Raw genomic sequence first — 24,641 nt, forward strand, 5'->3', positions numbered from 1 at the left:
TTGAAACACATCACCTACCTAAACATTGTGTTGCTGACCAAGTACATTCTTTATGGCAACAGTATTCCCTAATGGCACCGAGTTCAAGTTTGTTTGTTTTTTAATTCAGCAGATCTCAATCTGAACAAGCGTGTGGGATGTGCTGGACACACAAGTCAGCCCCACCTCACAATTTACAGGACTTAAAGGATCTTTTATTGGAGCTAAATACCACACCACACCTTCAAAGATCGTGTGGAGTCCATGCCATGATGGGTCAGTGAGGTTTTGCAGCAAAAGGGGGATCTACACAATATTAGGGCAGCGGTTTTAATGTTATTGCTGATTAATGAATAAAAATTAGGTATGAAACCTTATACAAAACCAGTCACCATTAATGATTTAGAATTTCCCTTTCTTCCCTTTTGCTGAGGAAGCAGTAAGGGCTTTCAAAATAACAATACGCCTTCTATTACATGTTTTTATTTATTTAACTTTTTATAAGGTATACAAGATTCAAACCCAGACATTGAAAAAAATGTAGAATTTTGTTATTAAAAATGGCACATTTATTGCTACATTACTGTTATATACAGGACAGAATCTTAATACCTACTTATATTTATATATTTATATTTTTATATATATATATATATTTATAAAAACAAGAGACAGAAGTAAGAGACTGAAAAGACACACACACACACGCAGGCACGCAGACCCACACACACACCCACACCAGGAGGCACTCTGAAGCCACAACAGCAGTATTCTGTATTGTTCATGTCCCCTATTCAAAGTGTTGGAATAACAGTGGTGTATTAGTATTAAAAAAAAATGTCAGGCAGGACGTTTTGCTTCAGATACAACAGTTGTTATTAAATGCTGCATTTTGAAAAGCTGGAACAGTTCCCATAAAAATAGAAATTGCCACAGGACATGCATGTTCATGCTTGACAAGAACTCTGAAATTTAGTTTTGTGTGAAATCTTTATAGTCGTTGCAAACAAATTTAAAAAGGAGAAAAATCCAAATAATTTATCCTCCAGTCTGTAATGTCTCACTTGTGTAATTGAACCAGCAAACAAACATTTTTTTTAATGTTTCTGGATGTCATGTAAATGCAGTGATGGACTTCAAGCTAATGTTGGCAACAAAAGCAAAGCCATACAGATAAAAAAAAAAAAAAATCCTGCTTTTCATTTCTCTCAGGGTTGTAAAAAAAGAAAACATGAAACCAAACGCTAATGTGTGTGCTCATTGCTAGAGTCCTACAATATGCCATTTCTTAAGTGTTTGGCTGGTGGTGGAAAATACTGCTAACAGTCTAGTGTTTAAACAATCCTCAGAATGGAAGATCCTTCTCCCGTAGTTTGACATGCTTTCCCAATCATGAGTACTTGGCAACAGACACCAACAGAAAGAAATAGGAGAGGGGGGGGGTTACACAAGTAAACAAAACAAAACAAAAAAACCCCACAAGCGTCAGATTATTGACAAAATCACACATACCTAATCAGAAATGTAGAAATTTATGGAACAGTTGATTCATTTCTCTCTCTCTCTCTCTTTTTTTTTCCTGAAAAATGAAATGTCAGTCGAGAGACTTTTAGCCATACATTTACTTTGAGCACTTCAGAACATTTTAAAGATAAATGAAGAATAATAATTTCAGAAGAAAAATAAATTTAGGCACTAATAAGGCACCAAATACGACTGCCTTGAGAATGAGAAGGCCACATTGAAAATATTCCAAAGGTCAATTATGCATTCCTCCCTCAGTAATCAATATGCAATTCCTATAATCTCTATCTCGAAAACAGATATTTAACAGTGTCCACAGCAGACAGGATTGTAGACGTATTATGAATTAACACTGTATTATCTTACATACGTTAAACCATCCATGTAAATCACACAAGATATAAAAAAAAAAATAAAAATGTTTTTAATCAGAAATGGATAGATTATATACTGTCATATGAAATAATAGAAGTGAACTGGCAGTATTCGGACGTACAGCAAATAAGGAGTAGGATCTATATTTGAGTGTACATTCAAAACCAGTTGCATAATGGGTTCAAAACTGAAACGAGAGCTGGGCAATAGTCGCTTAATAAATTTGATAAAAATTCAGTATGAAGGGAATTGTAATTACAGACAGTGACATAACTGCGTTACCTGCCTTCCCTAACCAAAAGGAAAGATATTTTTTCATCCATCAGTAACAATGTTTTGACACAACAGGCTTCCTAGAACGCTCAAACATCAGAATCAATTCAATCCTTTACCTGTTTTTGTGACAGAGCTAAATGAAGCCTAAACACAGCAACATAGAGAGTAAATGTTACGCATACAGACGCTGTCCATGGTCAGTGGAGCGCAGCTGAACAGAATGGACTAGAAATGGACATTACGCATATAATCCACAGCCGTTCTGAAACGCACTTCTCCAGTCATTTCATCATACCCTGCCCTACTCGCTCTCTCTCTCTCTCGAACAATATAGATTTCTACACTTCAAATTAATAATGAATTTTTTTTTTTATTATTTATAAATCTACAATGTATATACTAACAAAATATATATTTTTATATATATATGTTCTTACATTTTGCTCAAGTTGAAATAATATCCTTTATGCATGTGTGAGGTGGACACAATGAGGTTTCAGTGTTTTGGCAAAAAAACAGTCGATGAGAGCATACATGCCTGTTTTCAGAAAAATGCTTCGAACTGGTGTTTTAGGAAGGACAAGAGAACAATGAGAGATGTGCTGGAGTATTTACTCTCTGTGAATCAGAGTATCTTCAGCTAGAACAGCATACTTACTAAGCTGACGACAGGATAGCCCTGAAATAATGTAATTGTACACTCTTACACTGCTGGGCATCAGGGCTTCGTTCTGGGTTTATACAGGAGACAAGATAACTGGAAACAAGCAGGAATGCTGAGACTCACACATACCACACGCTGGTGAATTTACTTAGAAATGTACCAAATACTTTCAACTGGGGTGTTTACAGACACCTTTTCAGAGCTCCCGTGAGCTTTGTGTTTGCTCCGACTGGCAGAACGGTGACTGATCACAGTCCGACGCTTTAAAAAAAAGTGTTAATCGAAAAAGAAAAATCTCAGCTTTGATTGAAACCATTCGTTTCACAAGAGTCTGATGACTTTAGCTGGTCTGTGAGCTTTCTCCCTTTAAATACAGACCTAGGGGCATGTTGGGAAATGCAGTCCCCAAAAGCACCACAGGTTCTCTCCCACTTTACATGGGTTTGGTTACACAACACATGTAAGACTGTACCTTTAAGCAGGGAATGCCAAGCTACATAAAAACATTGCTCATTTACAAGCAACTCCCAAACAGATTTGTTCCACACAAGTAAGCAATTTGCTTCAGTGTCTCTTATAAAAATGTAACAATTATTTAGGCACAAATCCTTGATTATATTTTGACATTTGTAAGTTCTTCCCCCCTCATACTCTCAGCTGTGGGGTAAATTGTCCTCGGTAGATACGATATATCTATCCCTGTGTTCCATCAGTTCATGGAAGCAGAAAAATACAAAAAAAAAGGAGGAAAATAAAATACACAGAGTTCTTCACATTTACGCTGGTAATCACAATCAGGAGTGCAGCAAAATGGGTTGTCAGTTTGGCAGTACACTTGTGTTTCTGGACGTGTGAAGATGCACCTCTTACATTTCATGGACGATACACTTTCCAAGTCAACATGTGTGAAAACACACTCACGCGCACACACACACACACACATACTTTGAAGAGGATGAAGGAAGAGATAAAAAAGGCCACTTCTTCCATGAGCCACTGATCTGCAAAACAAGTCACATTTGCATTGGTTTAGATATAACTTATCAGTCTACACAAACCCTGAGCATTTTCTAAGAGAATAATCACCAGGATATGAAAACCGAACAGCCGAACATGTAATATGAATGAAAAAAAAAAAATCTATCCATCGATCAGCTTGAAGCTCTTTAGACCTACCATCATATATGACCGACAGAACTGTGTCCATCTCCTCCCAGAGTAGGGTGAGGGCCTGGCAGCTGCATTGGAGAGTCACCCACTACTCCAGACACTTTTTCTTCCTCCCGTCGTTTCAGACATGCTGCCTTCGGGTTTAGATTGCGCTCTGGAAGGGGGAAAACAAGAGAAAGCAGAATATATAAGCGGGGCTTTGTTGTTAACTGTAATTGTAATATTAACCAACCACAGGAAGCATCAGTATGGAAAACTGCACTCTAACAAGACTCTGAATAAGCCTATTTCCTTTTCTTTGTTGAAATTAATTGCCAAAAAAACAAATCCCAAATCATTCACAACAACCCATCACATATCTATAGCCATCGCCAAATCATGCAACTTTCATTGATTTAACTGAACCATATTTTCCTACAATTTTCTTGCAAGAAAACCCAATCCCATACATCTTCCATGCAATATACAGATTGATGGGCAAGGCTTCTAAACTAAATATTACCTAAGAGATTAAAATATATTAGGGCATAACACAGACACAAGGATTTTGCAGCTGACATGATCCAATAATGCCAAGCATTCGGAAGAAAGACAGTAATCACTTGAAGAGGGACGTATTTTAGCCAGCACTGACCCCGCACTTGCTGCTCCAGATTGAGGATGACGTTGACGGCCTGGTGAAGGATGAGCAGTTTGGTCTGTGGTTTGTCCGTGCTCAGGTGTAGTTGACACATGCGGCCCAGCTCTTTAAATGCCTCGTTGATGTCTCGGACACGCAATCTCTCACGCGCGTTGTTGGCTACACGCCGCTCTTTCTCCCGTTCCATCTTCACCTCAGCTGGCAGATCTTCATCATCCTCGTCATCTTTACTATAAAAAGGTGAGGAAAATGAGGTAAAGTTCAAAAACTGTGTGCATGTTAAAAAAAAAATTGTGCTATAGGTCAGGCTTCAGTGATTTTCTTTACTTAATGAAAATGAATTCATCAAGACATGTTTAGAAGTTTCCTTCTACAGTATTACACAGGAGCTGCAAGGCTAATATCACTAACAAGATTTAATCGAACAGATCTTCCTCTAAAGACATGGTGTTGCTCAGAGGTGCTGTGTGGACAAAAACAGTTCTCTAAAATCTGAATTTGGAAGATAAAATATAGACTATCATGAGTATCATCTGACACAATTCTGTTTACGAACTTTGGGCAACACTTGTTTACTAAGTTTCTTGCTCGTGTTGCGTGATGCCAAAATATTCAAGATGGCTGCTACTGCTCTTCGGCAATAAACCTTAATCCATTCTTAACTGATAACTATATATATAATAAAGCATATAAGCAAGCATATTAGAAATGATTGAAGTATTTAAGATTGCTTAAATAGTGCCTGATGTGGTTTGTGATAAGTGAGAGATAATTTAAACATGCAGCTTGTACTAAACTGACACTAGTAGCTATATATAGTTAGCCTTGCAGCTCTAAAACAGCTTTGGTCAAAAGATGTGGCATTTTTTTAAATAATTAAAGCAGTGGTTCAGTCAAAAACATACAAACAAACAAACAGCACAAACATTTTGTATGTGTGTGAGAAAGAGTGCATTCCACGTCACTTAAACTGACACTATATAGTTCTGTCTTAATGGCTATCCATGAATAGTATTAAACACACGATAATCAGTGTGTCTAATTTGACCAATACAAATCATTAAACTTTATTGACTTCATAAGACAATCTGTACCAACAGCATCAAAGATTCATCATTGGGGAACTGACAAATATATGTATGTTCTATACAATACAAAGGTTTCGATCAAGAAAAACATTCGACTGTTTGATCCTAAAGCGTCTCAGCAGTGCATTCTATAGGGGGAGATAGACTTACTCTTCTCCCTGGTCTGAAACACTTGAATGGACCTGGAGGGAAAACGCCTCCTTTCTGAAAACAATGTGAGAGTTGGGGAGGGGAGGGAAAAAGACCATGAGAGGGAGCAGTGTGCCTGGGATAAGCCCAGACACTTTGAATACAGACTCTGCCCTTTGTTCAAGAGCATGAGCACATTAACCAGTAAATACAACATTACACACAGTTCGCTGGAAGGGCGTGATTTAAACAGTCACATTTCCAGCCATGCAAGATGTGGAAGGCACACCTAGGACTCAATTTATGTCAAAGAATTGGTTACTAAAATCATAACAATCTCATACCTTGTTCTGTTGCGAGACACTTTGGGGTCCTTCTTTTCCTCTTCAGACTTATCTGCAATGGAAGAGTTCTCATCGTCTTCTCGGTCTTCCCTCTTAATATCGGAGCTGTTTGAAGAGTGTGTGGCTACGCCTCCTGGCAAACCTGCAGGCAGAGAACAAGCATAAACACACAAGCAAACCACAACCATACATCTCTCTGCACATCTGAAGGTCATTTGGTTAGATCTGGTTGGTACGGACTAGTGAAGCCCTCTGGTGCTCCTGCAGGCTGTGGGGTGCTCGAGGCGTGGGATGTTGGTAATAGGCTGCTGCTGGGAGGGAGGCATGCAGGGTCATCGTGGTGGCTTCCACCCTGAAAAACACAGGTCAATACAGAGAAAGGTTACTAAACATGTAAATATATTTCAATATATACTTTTATATAGACAGTATACAAATTACCACTATTAAGGTTTAACTAAACCCAGTTGACCAGGGGAACTAAAAGAACTCAATAATAACTATCAAAAATATCATAATGATAAGTTGTGGTTTGCAATGCTGTGACTAAATTAAATAAATAATATAACTGAACCCCAGGCAAAGATTCACAGAACCCTAGGGGTGTCATGGTCAGATTTTTTTTTTTTTTTTTTTAAATCTACCATTCTTAATCTGTCTAATAGCCAAATGTTAAAATTAAGCTAATATTTTGCCCAAACCAGAATGAATACACTTTGATTTCAGAGTGACACAAACTCAGGGTAATCTGGCGATTAGTGCCGATGCCAGAATGACTCCCTGTTAATCCAGGTGCTTGGTGAACTCACCATAGCGGGATGTCTGTTGCCCAGAGCCAGCCCAGCACCAGGGAAGCCCTGGCCAAGGCTTCCCAGGGATCCATTATGAACAGACGAGGACACAGCACCCAGCAGACTGTGAACCTCTGAATGGGCCCCACCAAGGCTTGCGCCTGGGCCCTGACCCACCGCATGACTGCGCAGCACATGGATGGCCTCCTCTAGATGGTCCTCCATTTTATTTTGCTGTTAAAGTAAAGCGGAAACATAAGCAGGACAAAGACACTAAGACGAGACAAAATTCTTTTTTTTCCTACTGTTCTAATTACTAATTATAATATAATATATATTATAACATTCTAATTAGTAATTACTGTACTAATTACTAACTAAGGCTAATTACTTTAGTGTTTAATATCTGCTTATTTTATAAGGCTCAAGAACGTGTCATGACACTCACAAGTGCATGTAGTCCACCTTCATAGCTAGGTGAGAGAGCTGTCTGGCTAGCAGATCTTGGCCACTGAGAAGCACCTATTGGACATAACGTCAACGTGAATCAAACATGGAATATATTAAAAACTGGCATGCAGTACCGAATCAGGAACGACAGAGGGCGCTCCAAGGACGTGTTTGGCGAAGGAGAAGCTCATTTGCAGTCTAGGCATGTGCTCACAAACACCGCAGCAGGAAAGTGAGGTTTTAATATATGCCTTTCTTCTATTATCACTTTCATATTGATATTTCATATAGTATAAAACAAGTTAATTTAGAGATTCATTTCGAGAACTGATATGAACTGGCCATATGACCAACACAGTATTGTAAGTGCAGGCAGGGTTTAGGAAAAATGTTGCATGTGACATACCTGCAATGCCCTGGGGTGAGCCGACTGGCGTGGAGGGTGTGGAGGGGAAATTGTTGCTATTGTGGTCTGAAGGGTAGATCTGTGATAAGTGAACATACTGTGAGTACACTCGGTTATTTTCATTAAACCTACACAAGTTTGAATGAAAGGGCATATAAGATGAGGGGATAGTATGGGCAATATCATCCAACACAATTAGTCATTATACTTTAAATACTCTAGTAGTGAAACCAGTACATAATCAGTTTTAAACACAGCCAGAGGGGCCGAAACTAATGAGTCCCCACTCACCGAGGCTAGGGCTTTTCCAATCTCATCACCTGAGCTGCCTGTAGCTGAACTTCTACTGACTGTAAGAAGGGGGGGGGGGAACAAGAATTAATCACTAACCTTTAAAAACACCAAATCGCATCAGGTAGGCTTTAAATATATTTTCGATTACAAATTTATATAAGATTTACCAGGAATATTAAACCCAATTTAAAGTGCCCCTAAATGGGCGAAAATGGGATTTTTCCATAACTGTTTTGAATTTAGTTCATTAACAAAGTGCTAAATTATTATTATTATTTTTTTTTTTTTAATACAGAGACCTTTCTCTAAACATTTGGGAAAAATTATTACACGAGTTTAAGCTTGTGATTTCACAAAACAGATTTAGTGGCTCAGGAGCAAACACTTCCCACATGCAAATGATTAAAGGAAGATATAATACCCAGAAGCTTTTAGCCACAGCACCTACCAAATTAGCTAATGTTAGAGATGAACAAAATGTTGGTATACTTTGCCAGATGTCTCGGGCAATGAAAATATATTAAACCATTTATTCTTCTCTATGCTCAGGAGAACGCTACAGCTCAAAGCAAACCATTTAATGCTATCCTTCTTAATATACATCCACTTAAAAAAAGTCATACCAATGACAGCTTCATATGTCAAATTAGAATCTTTAGGCAGGTGAAAAAGGCAAGAGTAAAATTTGCGGCTTAAACCAAAGACACATGAATGGTTTCACACCCATAATGCTGTCAGCTCCGTTAATGGACGACGTGTGGTTGTAGGCTCCGGAGCCTGAATGGAAGCCGTTGACGTCAGCGCCGTGAAGAGGGTAGTTTTGTGGAGAAAGAGGCAGCGGCTGGCGCTTCTGGAACGACATGATCACATCGCATATAAAGCCTGGGGTCACTCAGTAGTAACAGATCAATAGCAATGCCTCGTTAGTCTATAACAACACTGAACAAGAAAATTAATGCAATTAGTAGTATCAGAATAATACCTATGGAATTACTACATTTGGAAAACTGGTGCTTTCATGAAAACCAGTATATACTGGAAATACTGTTGATTCTTTATCATATATGAAAAAATGATTAACTTTATTATCCAGATTCTCTTGGAAAATGCAAATGATTATTTAATTCAGCCAGCAATCACAGAACAAAAGCATGAAACAAAACTGCTTGCTTTAATGGCGCAGGATGAGCAGGGTAATGGACCAGAGAGAGACTCACCATCCTGTCCTGTGGATTGATGGCAGTGAAGGAACCTGGCTGGCTGATGTGGGGCGAGTTGCCCAGCATGGCCGAATAGCCCGACTGGCCCAGAGGCCCAGAAGACGCCCAGGGATCAGAGGAAGGGTGCAGACCCTCTATTAGTAGGAGAGTACAAATACAGTTTTATATTTACACAACTACATTGAATACAATGAAAAAGCACCTTTTTTTTTAAGCACGCTACTGAAAAATGGTACACGTGAACCCAGTCCATGTTGCTGAAACACACCTTGCATGTAAAAAGAGCCGGGGTACACGGGACCCGTTTTGGAGCCTGGATATCCAGCACCGTCTCGAGGATACTCATCACCGGACGTGGAGGCATACACCTGGCCCAAAATAAAAACCACATACTGAAGCAACAAAACTGCATCTGCGCTTAAGGGAACAATCGAATAATGACCTAAACAGCAATATCTGCACAGCTGTGCATGCTTCAGCTATTCAGCACTCGAGAGGACCGAAAAAGGGCCCAAAGAGTTTGTCAAGTGCTCTCACGTCTATTTATTTTCTTTATTAATTTATATATTGGGCAAATGACGTGTGCAAGTGTTTCCACAGAGCTCCCTCAGATAAAGTGACAGGGACTAGGAACACAGCATGCTGGGAAAGGTGCCACAGCCATGTCGCGGCACAGTCTGTGCATCCTCTTGCTCTCTCCCGTGAGCCAAAAGCAGGAGAGGGTGGGCGCGTACAAAAGGGCATCTCTAAAAGCATCATCCAGATCAAGTCAAGCACCCTCGGGATGTATTGCTCTACAGGATCGAGCAAAGCATTCTTCGTGTCTGTGGCACACATTTAAAGTGGCATCTCTTTTTTTTTCCCCTCAACTGGCCAGATTAAATAAATCGAAATAACGAATAAAAGGATTACGGATCAATGTAGCAGAACCCGAAAGCACTGGCAGTTTGGGGAAAAAACCATTTTCAGATTCATTTTCCAGCTCAAGATGCTGATTTGTATTTCTTCAGTACATCTCGCGCAAACAACCACATGCCGCCACATATCACGCTCGGCTACATAATGGGCCACCGTATACTCTTGCCATGTATGATTTGTATAAAACTCTGTGCACAGGCGAATACCGGGGGGAAAGTAGTTTGGAGCCCAGTGGAGAATTGACAAATCCAGCAAACTGATATTTCTCTTTTTCCTGTAATTTGATTTAACCGGGAGAAGTGGGAAGGGAACGGAGAGATGCACTTCTAATTACAGAGCCATCTGCCTGCTCCTGGAGCCTGTCCAACTCCACAGGCAGCTGGGCTGAAGAGAAGAGAGGAGAGGGAGGGAGGGAGGGAGGGAGGGTAGAGAGGGAGGGAAGGAAGGAGAAGAGAGGAGTAAGGGGGGAGGTGGTGAGAAGTGACAAGGGGAGAGGTCTTGCAGAAGGAGGGGAGGGAAGTGGAAAAAAATAGACTGGCTGGTCACATGGTAGCTAGAGATGAGAGCCTGCGAAGACGAAATGAGATGCAGCCTTTGCCACCCAAAAAAGTCTTTTCTTTTAGGTGTTGTTAGAAAGCAATACATAAGACTAACACCTAGCATAAATTAGACTAATAAAGCCTTTGATTTTAGAGCAATTCAGAGTAAGAAAGAAAAAAAAATATGCGATATAAGACAAAGGACAATGCGTCACAACGTGGAACCTTCAAACATAAAGCTAAAAAAGCCACATAATGTACGGAAAGCCTTAGAAAAGTCAGTGCAGGCTTTCAGGCAGTAAAGGAAAGTGGCCCATGTAGCTGGAGGAGTGGGTGTTGGGCAACAGGAAGTTACCTAGCAGACAGAACCTTACCACTGCAGCACAGAACAGGAGCTCGACAAAAAAAAAAAAAAAAAAAAAAAAGGGAGGGGGTGCAACTCAGGATCATCAGCTATTAATCTGAGCAAAGACAGGTTAGTGAGACAAAGAGGGAGAAGAAAACGAAAGGAACAAATAAATGGGGCACAGAAGGGGGACTCACTTCTGGTACCAGTGTGCAGAGGGAAGGACATTGTCGTGTGGTCAGGTTTAGGTCGATGGGAGGCTAGTGCGAGGGGTGGGGGAGGGGTGCGTTATGTGCGTCTGGAGGGCACGTGGTAAGCTCATTTGGCTTCGGACCAAGACAAAACAATTACTCTTTGAATGGGCCTAACATTATTAGCAAACAACACCGAAGCCTGAAACCGTATAAAATTCTGCCCTTCAGTAAAGCTGCATGAAAGGAATCCTTCACCAAATACCTTGTTCTAAGACATTCCACCATTTCCTGTTTGTGCAACATGTCCAAAACTGTTGGATGTGTATTTCTATAGCAGTGACTTTGTTTAAATATGTTTCTTCACAACATGGACGTTTTCCACCCAGAGTGTGCCAGCAGTCTCTGGCAAAAAGTCTTATTTACTAATCTTGGCCAACATATACGTCAAATGCAGACGACTGCTGGGAATCCTAGAAGCCTTTGGACTTTATAATATTAATACTGCACTCATTCCCCAGTCACCTGGACCAGCCGTTTTTTTTTTTTGTTTTTTTTTCCCCTCAGCATTTCCCAAATTAGCTGAAGCATGTTCACAGCTTATGGAACACAGCTGTGTGACGGCCCTGCTATATTTTGCACATATTCATGGATTCAGACTCCACAAAGAGAAGAAAGCTGTAGCCATGCACCAGCACAGAACATTTTTTTTTTTTTTACTGTGGATTCGAGTCTTTGTTACAGTGCAATTGCATGACTCCTGTCACAAAACTACTGATGCTGAACTTGCTTACTGAGACCTGCAGGGGGAAGGGGGATCTAGAAGCAGCTTAGATGCCTGTACTTACAGAAGACGGCAGTCCTGGTGGCTTCCTAATCTTTTTCGGCTGGGTGTCTGAAAAAAAAAATAAGGTCACAAAGCTGTCGGATGAATCTTCACACAAAGCTACGTGTCCAAGAGCTCGCTACATTTATATTTCTCTTACCGATGTTTCCATCTGGTGGGCGTCTCCGGGGGTTGTTGGAGAATGTGGGGTAAAACTGAGAGCCAGACTTCAAGCCTGAGGGAGACATGGCATCAGCATTGGCCATCACAATGTCTGAAGGCAGGAACCCTTGCTACACAGACAGAAAGAAGCAGACCACAGAGAAATATTTATTTTACTCTTGGTCAACCACGTAAAAGCAAAGTTCAGAACAGAGAGAGCGTTCAAGTGTCAGGGTGAATATTTTCCCCCCGTAATAGCATCCTTTTCTCCATCGTACCTGGGTACTGAATGAAGAGTAAGGTCCCCTTTCATTCTTTCCTATAAGCAAAAAAAAATAAATAAACAAATTAATAAATAAAATTCTTTGACAGTGACTAAAACACACAGCGGGTTAATAATTTATTTCATTATATAATTATTGTTAAGATACATGTTTTAACAAAGTCAGCAAATGAAGCAAACCACTTAATTCTTTCTTCAAAAAAAAAAGAACAGCGAAGCGGATGGAAGTTATGAGTCTGCCCCTCCCCCGAAAGTAGGGGTCTTGCTCAGCTACAAAGAGGCACTGTTGGTCAAACCTCAAGGGAGAATTTCTGCCTCAGCGGCCTCAGCATCACACAGACAGAAACACATGTAGAGAGACACAAAGACGCTCAAAAGAAAAAAGTAAAACCTCACCGCCAATCCCAGAGCTGAGGAATGGGGAAGACAGCCCATCATGCTCACCGTAGTGTGTGCCCTCGCTGTAACTCTGTATATAAAAAAAAAATCAAAAAGTTAACTTCTATCTGCATTTTTTAAAAAGAATTACAATATCCTTTATTTATTTATTTTTTCCAAAACAACAGTGCCTCTTCCTTACCCGTCCATGGTTGAACGAAGGGCTGCCCTGCTCCCCAGCAGCCCAGGGACTGGAACCACTGCGCTCATCCAATCCTGCAATACACAGGATGCCAGGAAAGTTAGTGACAGACGGTAAAGAGAAGCTCAACAGATTCAAGTAGAGGGGGGGAAAAAAAACATTCAGTTCCTTCTGTGCTTATTCACATGGGCTTTTTTTGACATTTGGTTTGTGAATCTCTGATTACAAGAGCTGCAGCCTCAAAGGCTGAAGTTATAGGGATCTCTTCTTGGGGCATTACACAGCTCTAATGAGCTAACCCATGTCATTCAGCAGGGATTAATATCCAGCACTATGAAAAGAGTGGCCGTTCATTAGGAGATCATTAGAATGAAGAAATTATGTAAAATGGAGAAAGAAAAACAACAGATCAGAAGAACAGAAATGAGATGTGTGTGCATGACATACACCGCTATGCAACCTATACACAGGATAATTGCAACCTGCTTCTTATACGAGTTATATACGGCATCTGCTTCCAAAACCACTATAAAAGAATTTATGAAAGCATACAGAGCCTAATTTTCGTATAACCCTCTCCTTTCTCTCCATGTTTTATGCCTTAATGCTCGCTAAGCTCTCTGGAGACACACAGCTTAATTGCATGCTGATTTGCATAATTGTGCATATTAATGCAGTCGCTTTATGAATATTCATATTCCCCTTTTGAGAGAAGAGGGGGCTTCGGCGATCGCAGCGGCTGAAGGCTGAGCATGAGTGATGAAGCTAACAAAGCAGTGCAAATAGCGACATCCACGCTGACAGACGTGATCTATGAAGCCTACGCAGGCGGCATGGCAAATGAAGTGGGCACCGACTGGCCGTGTGAAAGAATACAGGGTATGAAATAGTTTAAGGTGGGAAACGTGAAAGCAGGGAAAGTCATTCAGAGGGAGTGCGAGGTGCTACATGTAGGACTTGATTTAAGCTTTCACTTGCATCTATGACAGATCCTTGACAGCTCTACAGACCTCCAGTGAAGTTTTAAAAATCCTGTGTCGGTACAGTATACTTCACGACGCTTGCAGTTTTCACACTCATGCAATAGAGGCTTCAAATGAATGAATTTAAATGAAGTGCAGTCTTTTTCAGTTCCAGTTTCAATAAGCCGTAAATAGGTTCACATCCTTCCTGGTAATCTTAATAGATTGAGGAGGGGGTTTTAGAACCGGAGAAACACTCAAACACCACTGCCAACACTGACGACCAAAATATTACACCTAAGCAATCAGGACATGTCAAATCCCAGATATAGAGGCAGAGGCTTCCAAACAGAAACCACACTCTAAATCCAAAACCATCCAAGCAGAAGAGTAGAGGCTTTGATTGAAGACGAGCATGTGTTAGGCTGCAAAGGTGTGAGCAAGAGGGAAATGGGCTGTGTCCTGTCTGAACACTGTGCATACTGGGTGACGAGACAGGCAGCTGTGGAGGTGAGCGAGAGGACGGCCGCAGGAGCCCACTCGGACAGAGCTCTCCCGCAATCACGGGTGTCCAGATACACACCGGCAAAGTGAGTGATGAGGTGGTGGGGGTAGATGGAGAGGGAGTTTAATGCAATTAGCACCCTTCCGAGCACTTTGTCTTGAGAGACAGACACAGCATGGATGGCCTTTGCTTCATTCAGGATGTTTAAATTCTTGCAGTTTAACTTTTTACACTCGCGTGTAAACTCAAAAGCTCTACTGATCATTTCTACAGAGGCATGGTATACCCTCTTTTTCAGAGTTCCATGAAAAACTGAAGTCTGCTGCTGTCCAAGGCTTGTAAACATCTCATCAAAAGTTCTAGGAAAAGTTTTGATCTAGGATCAAATGTCCACTTGGATATAAAAACAAAACTGACCCAGAAAAAGCACCCAAAGTCTCCTAGCTCCAGGTCGTCTAGAGGCATCTTGTTAAGTCTGGACATATTTATGTGACCAAGTTATTTCACCAGGCAAATAACCAGCTCATGGACTAGGTGATTCATGTTCTTATCGCTAGAGTAATGCTGTCTGAATTTGAGAAAGACGTCACTGATTTTTCCCAGCATGTACTTTTGCTATCTTCATGCTGGGCTGCTGGGGAGCTCTTGAGATGGTAGGGGGCATGGATGAAGCTTTGTTTCAGCGCAGAGCCGTTTCCTGCAAGTCGGCGGGGGGAGAAAGTGTTCTGTTGTTCAGGGGGAGGAGTATTTTATGCTGTGAGGTGGGGGAATCGGTTAGAGACCTCCATTTAACCCTTTGTTCTCAGATTGTTCCCATTCACTGAGATGTTTGGTGTGTCGATGTGGAGAAAAGAACACGGGCATGAGAAAAAAAAAATCTGAGAGAAATGCAAGGACACCTCGAACTTTTTAACAAAGCTGTGAAGGGGCTGAATCACATGATATGATGCCAGTGGCAAAAGTTCACACAGAAATGGGGAACTAAAGTTGAGCGAACAAACAGAAACCAAACAATTGGTAACTTAAGTTCATTTCAAGACGAAGAGATACGTAGTGCAGTAACGTTAAAATGGACCGTGAGTATATTCACACGAGGAGATAAGATAAACTCACCCGAGCCACCAAACTGACTGCTGGCAAGCGTGGTTGGTCGAGTCTTCCCATTGGCCACAGGGGGCGCAAACATCTAGCACAAAGGAAGGACAGAGGGGGGAAAAAACATTACAGCATGCAGTAAGGCTTCAACACAGCTCAGTTCCAATAAAAAAAAAAAAAAAAAAAAAAAGAGAGAGAGAGAAAGGAGCCCTGGAGTATAACATGTCTTCACTGAAATACAGTACCAGACTGATTTACCAGTATAGCACAATTTTTTTGTTAACCACAGAATACTTAAACTATAATCATAAGCTATATTTTGAAAACATTTAATATATTCACACAATCACGGACATTCCCAAAGCTCATGACGACAGCTTTGTCAATGAAAAATATTGTAAGGGTTTTAAGCATCCTTTTCTTTACACTAATCACACAGAATCATATATGACTTTACCGCATCGTTAGAGTCATATAACATCAGCACAAGAATGCAATGGTAAACTTTAATACACCAGATAAAAACTTTTGTGAAAATAAATACACACACATCTAGACCAGGATGCAGAGAATCGACAGGTATTCATTTCATAATCGTTGCTCTTGCACCCTTCAAATCAATTAAAGCCAAGTTTGTGGAAACACCAACATGGTGACCTAGCCATGGCCTCTGTGAACTTTTTTCCTCTTACTGTGGAAAAGATTGCATCATCCCTACACAGCACCGAGAATAACGAACTTTCACACTGTCCATACTGTTCTGAGATGATACTTTATTTCAGTCAGCATATAAATACGACAGGACCTGAGCGGATCAAAAAAAAGGGACAGCCGCATGTCAGGATGCTACAGGCTGGAAACTTTTCCAATGCACTAAATGGATGTTGCTCATAACCGTTTGTTTATTTATTTATTTATTTCTCATAAAAGTGAATAAGATGTGATTTTTATTTATTTATTTATTTTTTACATATCCCAGTATAAGGGAAATTGTAACAGACAATAAAAATAAAATAATATGTTTTAAAAAATAAATAAGTACAGAAAACCCACTTGGTTTTTATACAAATAAAGCCTACAGCAAACCGAATGAAAGATCGCAATCCCTAATTTATGTAGACTATAACTCTCGGAATAGGCTCATCAAAGTCACTGGAATAAAACATGGAACCTCTATAAAAAAAAAAACATATGGCATATTCTGACTGCACCAGAAAATTACATAAGGAGCCGACAATGTAAATGCAAAAGGAAAAAAAAGGTTATTATTGCTAGCTTTTTTTAACAACCGAACCATGATCTTATTCCAAAAAAATATATATGTGCATAATAAAATTATAACTAAATATAAAAACATTTTGAAATAAATTTTTCTTTAAAGGTTGAATCTAATGCACACATAACACAATAATCTTTCCCTAGACCCTTGTCATGATGCGCCAATAACTTGTATAGTTTGGAGCAAAGTTGAAAATAAACGTTTGCACAATCTGCGACAATGTCTTTAGGTACCCTGGACCTAGAATGCACACTCTTTTCAACAAAAGCGTGTGATGAGTGATTGTAGTCATGGCCTTAGCAGAGAAATGAAAGGAACTATTGCAATGTGACAGGTCTTTCCTCACTACACACACACACACACTACAGGGAGGATGCAAGCCTTTAAAATTCTAATGTACGGGTCACATTCACACATCTAAGCCCGTTTCAACAAAGGATCACAAGCAGGTAATGAACTTCTCAAGTGTTCCCTCAACCAAGCTAAACTCCTCTCTGCCTCAACCCCCAATCCCCCCGTGGCCCCACCCCCCACCCCCACACACATATTCACTCTTTCTTTTCCTTACCGCACTAAAATCCAAGAGGTCGCTGAGTTCCTTATCTGTTTCGACCGCCATTCTGTGGCCCTGCTGCTCGTTCATGCCCCGCTGTCTTTAAAGAGCCCTGCAAGAGAAAGTTTCAACTGACGTGAGCAAAACGAAAATAAAAACTCATGCTATTGGTTTACCTCCGCAGTGCAAACACGTCGACTAAGACCAAAGCCATAAATGAGAAGAACAATTAATATAATTGTGGACAAATAACAGCAATGCGTACGACAAAGTCAAACTAAAAAAGTCCAGAACATTCTTGCCCCACCCTGATGCAATCTCATCTTCAGGATGACAACTTTGGCCTTGGCTTGGAAGATAAACCATGATGATGTGAAAAAAAATCCACCCTGGCTCAACGTAAACTCCTCTCCTGTGCTACAACGAAAAACCCTATTCTGGCTGATTTTGATCATAATCTTTCGCTCCAGTGCCACAAAAGAGTCATAGCTTCTCCCACCAAGAGAAGTCTTTCAAGTGACCACTTAAGTCGCAGTGTTTTCCACGCTCTGGTATTTCCTCGGTTTTTTACGTGAGGCCTTCGGCAACCCCTTTTTGCTCTGACTTTCTTTGAAAAGGTCACACGTCTTCGTGAAGGAATCAAGCGCACGATTTTTTTTTAAATTATTATTACTATTATTTTAAATTCGGTGGATATAAACAAAGCTGGATATAAACAAGAACCTACATTTAGCAAAATGACCGAAAAGATGGACAATATCTCTCCTGACAGTCAGGACTGAGGTTATGAAAAGTCTTCACGCGCATGGAAACAAATTTCTTCTGGAAATCAATTTTCATTCACACATGAAATATGCGACTGAAAACACACACACACACACACACACACACACACACACAGAAAGAGTGTGTGCAACCATTTGTGTTGTACCTCAGCAGGCTGTGCAACCTGTTGTGGTGCACTATGTTGACACACTGCTCAGTGTTGTAGTATGCAACCTGTAGTTCGCCTGCTATTTCGACACGGTCTATTATTTAGCAGGAGATTTGTTTAGTTTTAGTCACTACTATACAAAAGAACTATTTAGCATTTTTCATTCCCAAATTATAACAATCAAGTTTCCTTTTTGCCCAACATCCCTGCGACGTCTTTTTTGTGTGATAATAACCAACACTGTGAGAAATGACCGAGACTCATAGACGGTGGCTCAATTTTTTTTTGGTACGTTATTTATTTATACACACGTACTGAGCTGAGCTGAGCTGAGTGTATGGGATAATCTGTACAGGCTGTTCGTTGTGGAATAAATAAAAACTCGATGGAGTTTTAGTGTTTGAGATGGAGTGAGAGAGGAGGGAGTGGAGTGGAGTGAGATGGGGCTGCTGGTTAAATTACTCAGGCCGTATTAGTGGGGGTGGGGGGGGGACACGAGGAATTTCCTGCCAAACGTGCGACTACATACAACCGGAGTCATTTCACCAGCGCTGTTAGAAAAAAAAAGTGTTTGTGAAGAGAGAGAGAGAGAGAGAGAGAGAGAGAGAGAGAGCGTTCAGCCCAATTGAACTTGGTTTACTCGACAAATTAAGCATGTTGAAAACGCTAACAAATGATTTGCATGGACAGCTCCACTTCAGTAAAGTCGGGTATCAGTCAAAGAAAGTTAACCCCGAAGAAATCCTTACACCGATGTTAAAAAAAAATAACTGAACTTTCCAGAATTGACCAGAAGTCCATATATTATATCAGATATTAAAACTTCACCTCGCCTTTCCAGGAGCCTGCATTACTCAGACCCAGTACAGAGGAAATGGAAGTTCAACACAACAATAAGTGACTTCAGGACTAACGTACACACACACACACACACACACACAGAGCCTGCTTACAGTATTCGACAAAAGAAACCAAAAATGAAGATACGAAGAATAAAAACGCAGCATGTTACCTCTCTGTATGAGATGCTTCACATCCAGCGGTTAGAAAGAAAGGCTGACTCTCATAGGATGAAAAGAAAACAAAAACCCCCCGAAAAAAAACTTGAGCACGATTCGAACCTCGGCGCATGAAAAGCGTTGGATCACCATAAAAAAAAAAAAACCCCGTCTCCTATTTGCACTTCATCCTTTGGTGAAGCAAATCCGCGTCGTAAATACAAAGTATACAAAGTACTCGGTCGGTATCCAAACAACCGAGCGCTGCCAGCCACAAGTCTTCGCTTTTTTCTTTTTTGTTGCTACAATTGAGATGGATTCATTCTTCTAGTAGACATCTTAAAGCTCCTCCATCCACATTGTCAGCAGCAACAACGTATTCCTCCGCATGGAAAAGAGGGGGCCTCAGCGCCAGCGGTGTCCAGTTTCAAAATGCCCAGAGGAGAAAACAATTGTGTCGCCTTCTTCGAAGAAGCGAGAAATAAATATAGCCGGCGGAAAGCGCGAAATAAGCATTTAAGACGTGTCGTGCGAGACACACCGCGCAGTTTAGAGCAAAGTAGAAGAATTGCCGATGCGAACTATATATTTCGGCGGACGTAGATCGTAGGATAATAAGCTGTGGCACTACAGGAGCAGCACGCGATGGAGAGATAAACCCGCAAATGAGTAGCCAATAGGAGGACGAATAGACGTAATGGACGGCAAAGCTACCCAATTGAAAGAGTGGTTGTTCAGTTAAGCCCCACCCATTTTCGTGACGCCCGCGGTGTGTTCCAGTGAGGCTGTGTGAAGGGGCTTGAGATATCGTTTTGTTGCTCTGGTTAGCGTCGCCTCCCGCTCTGAAATTTCAACATGGTTTAAAACCTGCTTAAAAAATAAGACTAGCGGGGGAATGGGTTTCTTTTTAACGTTTAGTAACGATACACAAACGAATCCTTTCGCACGTGTTAATTTAGGTGTTTGGATAAAACTTCTCTCCTCTTGGACACGGGTAAATTCTCAGCCTATAAACAGAGAACTGCAATGTCTACTAACTCAGTACTAGTGCATGAAGCACAATGTTAGTGGACTGTAGAAAGGGTGCCCTGTTTGGAGGATTTACACAACATAAACGCATTCGTATTATTTCGACTGTTTGTTTATCAGCTAAACATGAACACGGCCAGTGAAGTGGCCTTTTCTCCCTCTCTGTGTGATTCATAAAGCTTCCTGGGGTTTGTGGAGGGAGGGAGGGAGAGAGAGAGGGGGGAGCAGAGCGGAGTCTGGGATCGTCACACAGAGTGGGGGAGGGGAGATCTGGCCACAGAAACCGATAGAGGCTCCGTCCCAAACCGCGCACTAACTTACTAAATAGTACGCAGCCTGAGGTAACGTCTGGTGGCCTGTCACTTTGCTACAATATTTAGTATAGTAGTATCCGGTTTGGGACGGCGCATGAGAGTGGCCTCAGATAGGGAACTGGTTAAGTACAGTTTATGTAACTCTCATGCTGATTTCGAAAGAATCCCATTCAGGAGCAAAAAGGATCAGAGCTCAGTAAAAGCATTAAAGAAGGAATTAATTTTTTTATTTTTTATTTTTTTTTTACATATAACAGGTTTAATAAACCTGATCTATCAGATCAGAAATAACCACACACTCTAAAATGGTTTGGTTGGTATCGTCAGAGATATCTTCTTTTGTACCCTTTGAGTATTTTTGCTTCACCTGGGATCAGTACAGGTGGTGTACCTTTAATTAGGTTTTAGAGAAATGCTATAAATGTGAAATGAAGATGCATAAGCAGAAGTAAAGAAGAAGATGCTTTACCTGGGACCACCCTAGTGACAAGGAGACGTACAGTTTGCTGCCTTTATTTCTGGGAGTGTACACTCATTATATATATGTAATGAATTTATAATGAACTCAAATTTAATTGTGGTGATGCTGGTCAATAGGGAAAAGTGAAACGAAGAAATTGGTAAATAATAACATGAATTTCCCTCGAGTAAAGAGCCTCAGTAAATCGCAATAATTAACCCCAAGGGTGTTGTATGGTGTGCAGTGTGTATGGCTGTTACACATACCCTTACTGTTTCCACTGAATAAAGAAAACGTCCTATTCCTCATATCAGAAAAAAAAATATTTGTCTGTAATGTGTTATTTTCCGACCTAGAAAAGAGGTGATAATTGTAGTATACTAGGTTTTCTAGGTAGTTGGGCTCGTGTAAGAACAGCAAGGTTCACTACAGTGCTTGTAAACGCTCCAAGTAGTTTGTAGTAACAGCTGGGCCTGACATGGAGAGCAGGCACTAGGGCAACGAGACGGAAGGAGGGAGGGTTACAATGGACCAAAAAAGAGCAAGAGAATGGAGTTAGAATGAATTACAGACTATGATAAATGGCATAAAGAATCACGTAGGGTTTGGACTCTATTAGCGAGTGTCATAAAATGAAAAAATTGGAAATTCGCCAGATTCTGAACAGGCTTTCATACTGACTTGGCAAAGGTAATTTCAGGAGATTTTCATATGCATGGTAGGACTCATTATCTGAGAGAGTGACTCTGTTGAGCCCTTCGCACTTCCTCCTAGCCATTCCCCACCCTCTGTCCTTAATTAACACCAGATGTAGAAGTAAAATTAGCATATGTTTTGTACATTTGTGTAAACATATAAAATATTTATTCATGTAAAAAAAAATACTATCAAACCTTAATATCTGAGTACTCACCTATCGCAGGAATCAAATATTTCCAGTTGTGTTTATTTATCACAATATTATGCTTGGTAATTGAGAAGTATGTACAGAAATTAACATGTAATTATCATTTAATTAGTGCCTGAAATAGGAAAACTACTATGGTCCATTTGACATTAAAAATTATTTCCAAATGTTTGAAGGCAACATATGCATATTTTTATAAGCAGTAGCCTGAGTAAGAGGAATAAGTGTAAATGCTTTTACATATATTAAAAGTTAGTTATTTTATTGAATGGAGGAAAGCCTATATATTATACTTTAGGCTTTTATATACTTTGAGATTAAGCTACAAAAACAGTGTTTGTAATTTGAAATATGTTAGGTGATATAGTAGTCAAGAGAAATATACAAATGTAAATTTGGGCACAATAAGTACTCGAAACCTGAATATGAGGCTGACTTTTTTGGTTTTTTGCACATATATAATTGCTACTTCCCTGCATTTAGTGAATCAGCCAGATGTTCAACATGCAGTGCACTGCACTCGTCGACTACCTGCAGTGAAGGTTGAGATCTGAGATGCATACGGTTCTGATCAGACACAAAAGTAGGCCAGCCTTCTCCGTGAGCCCCAAACCTCCACCATCCCCCATCCTTTCCCATCACTTCAAACACTGACTGGCTCTTGTCAGTCACAGGCATGTTTCAATCTTTTGTTCAAGATGAAGGCTATATTACAAGTTATGTTTTTCGGTATCTACGCCGACTCTCTTTAGCTGCTTTTATATCCATTTTAAGAGCTGTTACATATTTATGAACTTAAAAAAATAAATAAAAGCTTTGCCTCACAGTATGCCTGCTGGTAGCCAGGGCTAGATTGATGGCTCTGGCCCACTGCCCATGTTCAGGGTCTATCTACGCAGAAGGTGGGAGAGAGGGGGTGAGAGAGAGGAATCTATCTGTTTTGCTCGCATGGCTGACAGTAAACTGACCCCCGCTGAGCTTGCTTGATCGGAGGCCAGTAAAAGGACATCGAAGCTGAGACATTCACCTTAACAACCCCCCATTGCCTCAGAAAGGGACCATTTATTACTCCTATCTGGCCGTCCATGACATCATGCACTGGACTTTTTCTGGTTGCATTAAAAAAAAACTCTATCCTTTAATCATACAATCAGGCGAAAACATATAAATATTAACAAAGAAAAAAATAACCCCAAATAAAAAAGCACTCACTGCATTCGACTTGCTTTCAAGCATGAATTCATTATCACAATCATGAGCTCCCATGAACAGTAACAGCCCCATACTGATACCAACACACCTGCCGATATGAAATCCCAGTGTTGTGCGGTTTGCCTAAGCAGCTCTTTCTCTGTCACCCATGCATCAGGTACAGTGAAAGGGGTACATGCTTCCTGTTTACAAACCCTAAGATCTTCTTCCCTGACGCACATACTTGGTACAGTATCAAACACCTGAAGCAATGCATAGCTGATAACCTAAACCTAGGGAACATCATTTTACAATGCGTCTGTATGCTTCAGAGGAGCTGAGAATATTTCTAACATTAACACATCGTGAAATATATTTGCATGACGTAACTTATGCTCTCTTAACAATGTGACAATAGAGAAATAGTAGTATGTGACCAAGAAAAGCAGGAGGGAGAAAGATCAATGAGTGTATGGAGGATGGGTTGTGAGAATATTGTGGGTGTTGTGGGAGTTCTTGTTCAACAATAAGAGAATCATGTTGGTGTGCATGTGTGTGTGCGCACGTGTGTAACACAGGATGGGGGGGGGTTGTTATTGCTTTGTAAAAGTGATGAAATGATGTCTCTGTACAATGCAGCTGTTGCTGCCGTAGACATGCAGCTATGTCTATCTAGCCGGTATTCCATTTCTATTCTCTCAGTTTGTTTTCTTTACTCAGGCACCTCCGCACACAGCATATGCACAGGTTCTACAATTATTGATTGATAACAGTCATGTTTGTGTGTGCTGGCCAATCCCAAAAACATTCTTTACATTTTTTATATCGTTCTGGGCAGTCTAGAGTTAAATTACATTTCTAACTGACCATGCTATCGGACCCTTTAATCTTATTCCTGTCCGATTTTAGGGCTCAAAATAATGTCTCAGGCTCATACCGAAAGGAAATATGATCAGGATGCCTGTCCTAATATTTCTCTTTTTTTGTCCTCTTTTCTTTTATCTATTTTCCTCTCTCCCCTCCCCCTCTTCTTTGCAGATTAGAATTCATTAGCAATCAAAGAGCCTCCAGAGAGCACTGGCTCTTAATTACCCACTCATTTGCATTTTTGCATATTAATGACTGCAGAGTTTTGGTGTGGCTTTTTTGCCGCAATGGTTTAAAGGCACCACAGGCTGGTTCTCTGGGGACGAAGCGATGCCCGTAGGCCATGTTTCAG

The 24,641-nt window shown here is 40.6% G+C and overlaps 1 protein-coding gene across 4 annotated transcripts; it reads right to left on the minus strand.

The window, feature by feature from the left end:
* Positions 1-622: 622 nt before the first annotated feature.
* On the minus strand, positions 623-20,142 carry tcf3b (transcription factor 3b). 4 transcript variants are annotated; one of them, XM_058400602.1, is made up of 21 exons: positions 19,536-20,142; positions 17,605-17,701; positions 15,776-15,848; positions 13,196-13,269; positions 13,060-13,084; positions 12,611-12,651; positions 12,331-12,463; positions 12,193-12,239; positions 9,619-9,718; positions 9,348-9,484; positions 8,854-8,980; positions 8,128-8,186; positions 7,837-7,915; positions 7,429-7,502; positions 6,999-7,214; positions 6,430-6,541; positions 6,190-6,331; positions 5,867-5,920; positions 4,623-4,858; positions 3,995-4,142; positions 623-3,819 (listed from the first exon to the last, which is right to left on the minus strand). In XM_058400602.1, exons 2-20 carry the CDS (start codon positions 17,677-17,679, stop codon positions 3,997-3,999), a joined length of 1,950 nt encoding a protein of 649 aa, XP_058256585.1. In that variant the 5' UTR covers positions 17,680-17,701; positions 19,536-20,142; the 3' UTR covers positions 623-3,819; positions 3,995-3,996. The 4 variants fall into 4 exon arrangements, with proteins under 4 accessions (XP_058256585.1, XP_058256584.1, XP_058256586.1 ...); XM_058400601.1 differs by having other exon boundaries at positions 13,012-13,084; positions 19,536-20,141; XM_058400603.1 differs by lacking the exon at positions 5,867-5,920 and having other exon boundaries at positions 13,012-13,084.
* Between the last annotated feature and the right edge of the window lie 4,499 nt (positions 20,143-24,641).

Source organism: Hemibagrus wyckioides, linkage group LG10 (assembly GCF_019097595.1).
Source record: "Hemibagrus wyckioides isolate EC202008001 linkage group LG10, SWU_Hwy_1.0, whole genome shotgun sequence".
In the NCBI taxonomy this organism is placed as follows: Eukaryota; Metazoa; Chordata; class Actinopteri; order Siluriformes; family Bagridae; genus Hemibagrus; species Hemibagrus wyckioides.

Bases quoted from the DNA above. Each gene is read 5' to 3' on its own strand.
- tcf3b (XM_058400601.1), bottom strand. From the start codon at position 17,679: ATGAACGAGCAGCAGGGCCACAGAATGGCGGTCGAAACAGATAAGGAA. The intron at 12,652-13,011 runs GTGAGGTTTTAC...TTTTGCTTATAG, and splicing joins CCTCAGCTCTGGGATTGGCG to GAAAGAATGAAAGGGGACCT. The intron at 12,464-12,610 runs GTACGATGGAGA...CTGTCTGTGTAG, and splicing joins ACTCTTCATTCAGTACCCAG to CAAGGGTTCCTGCCTTCAGA.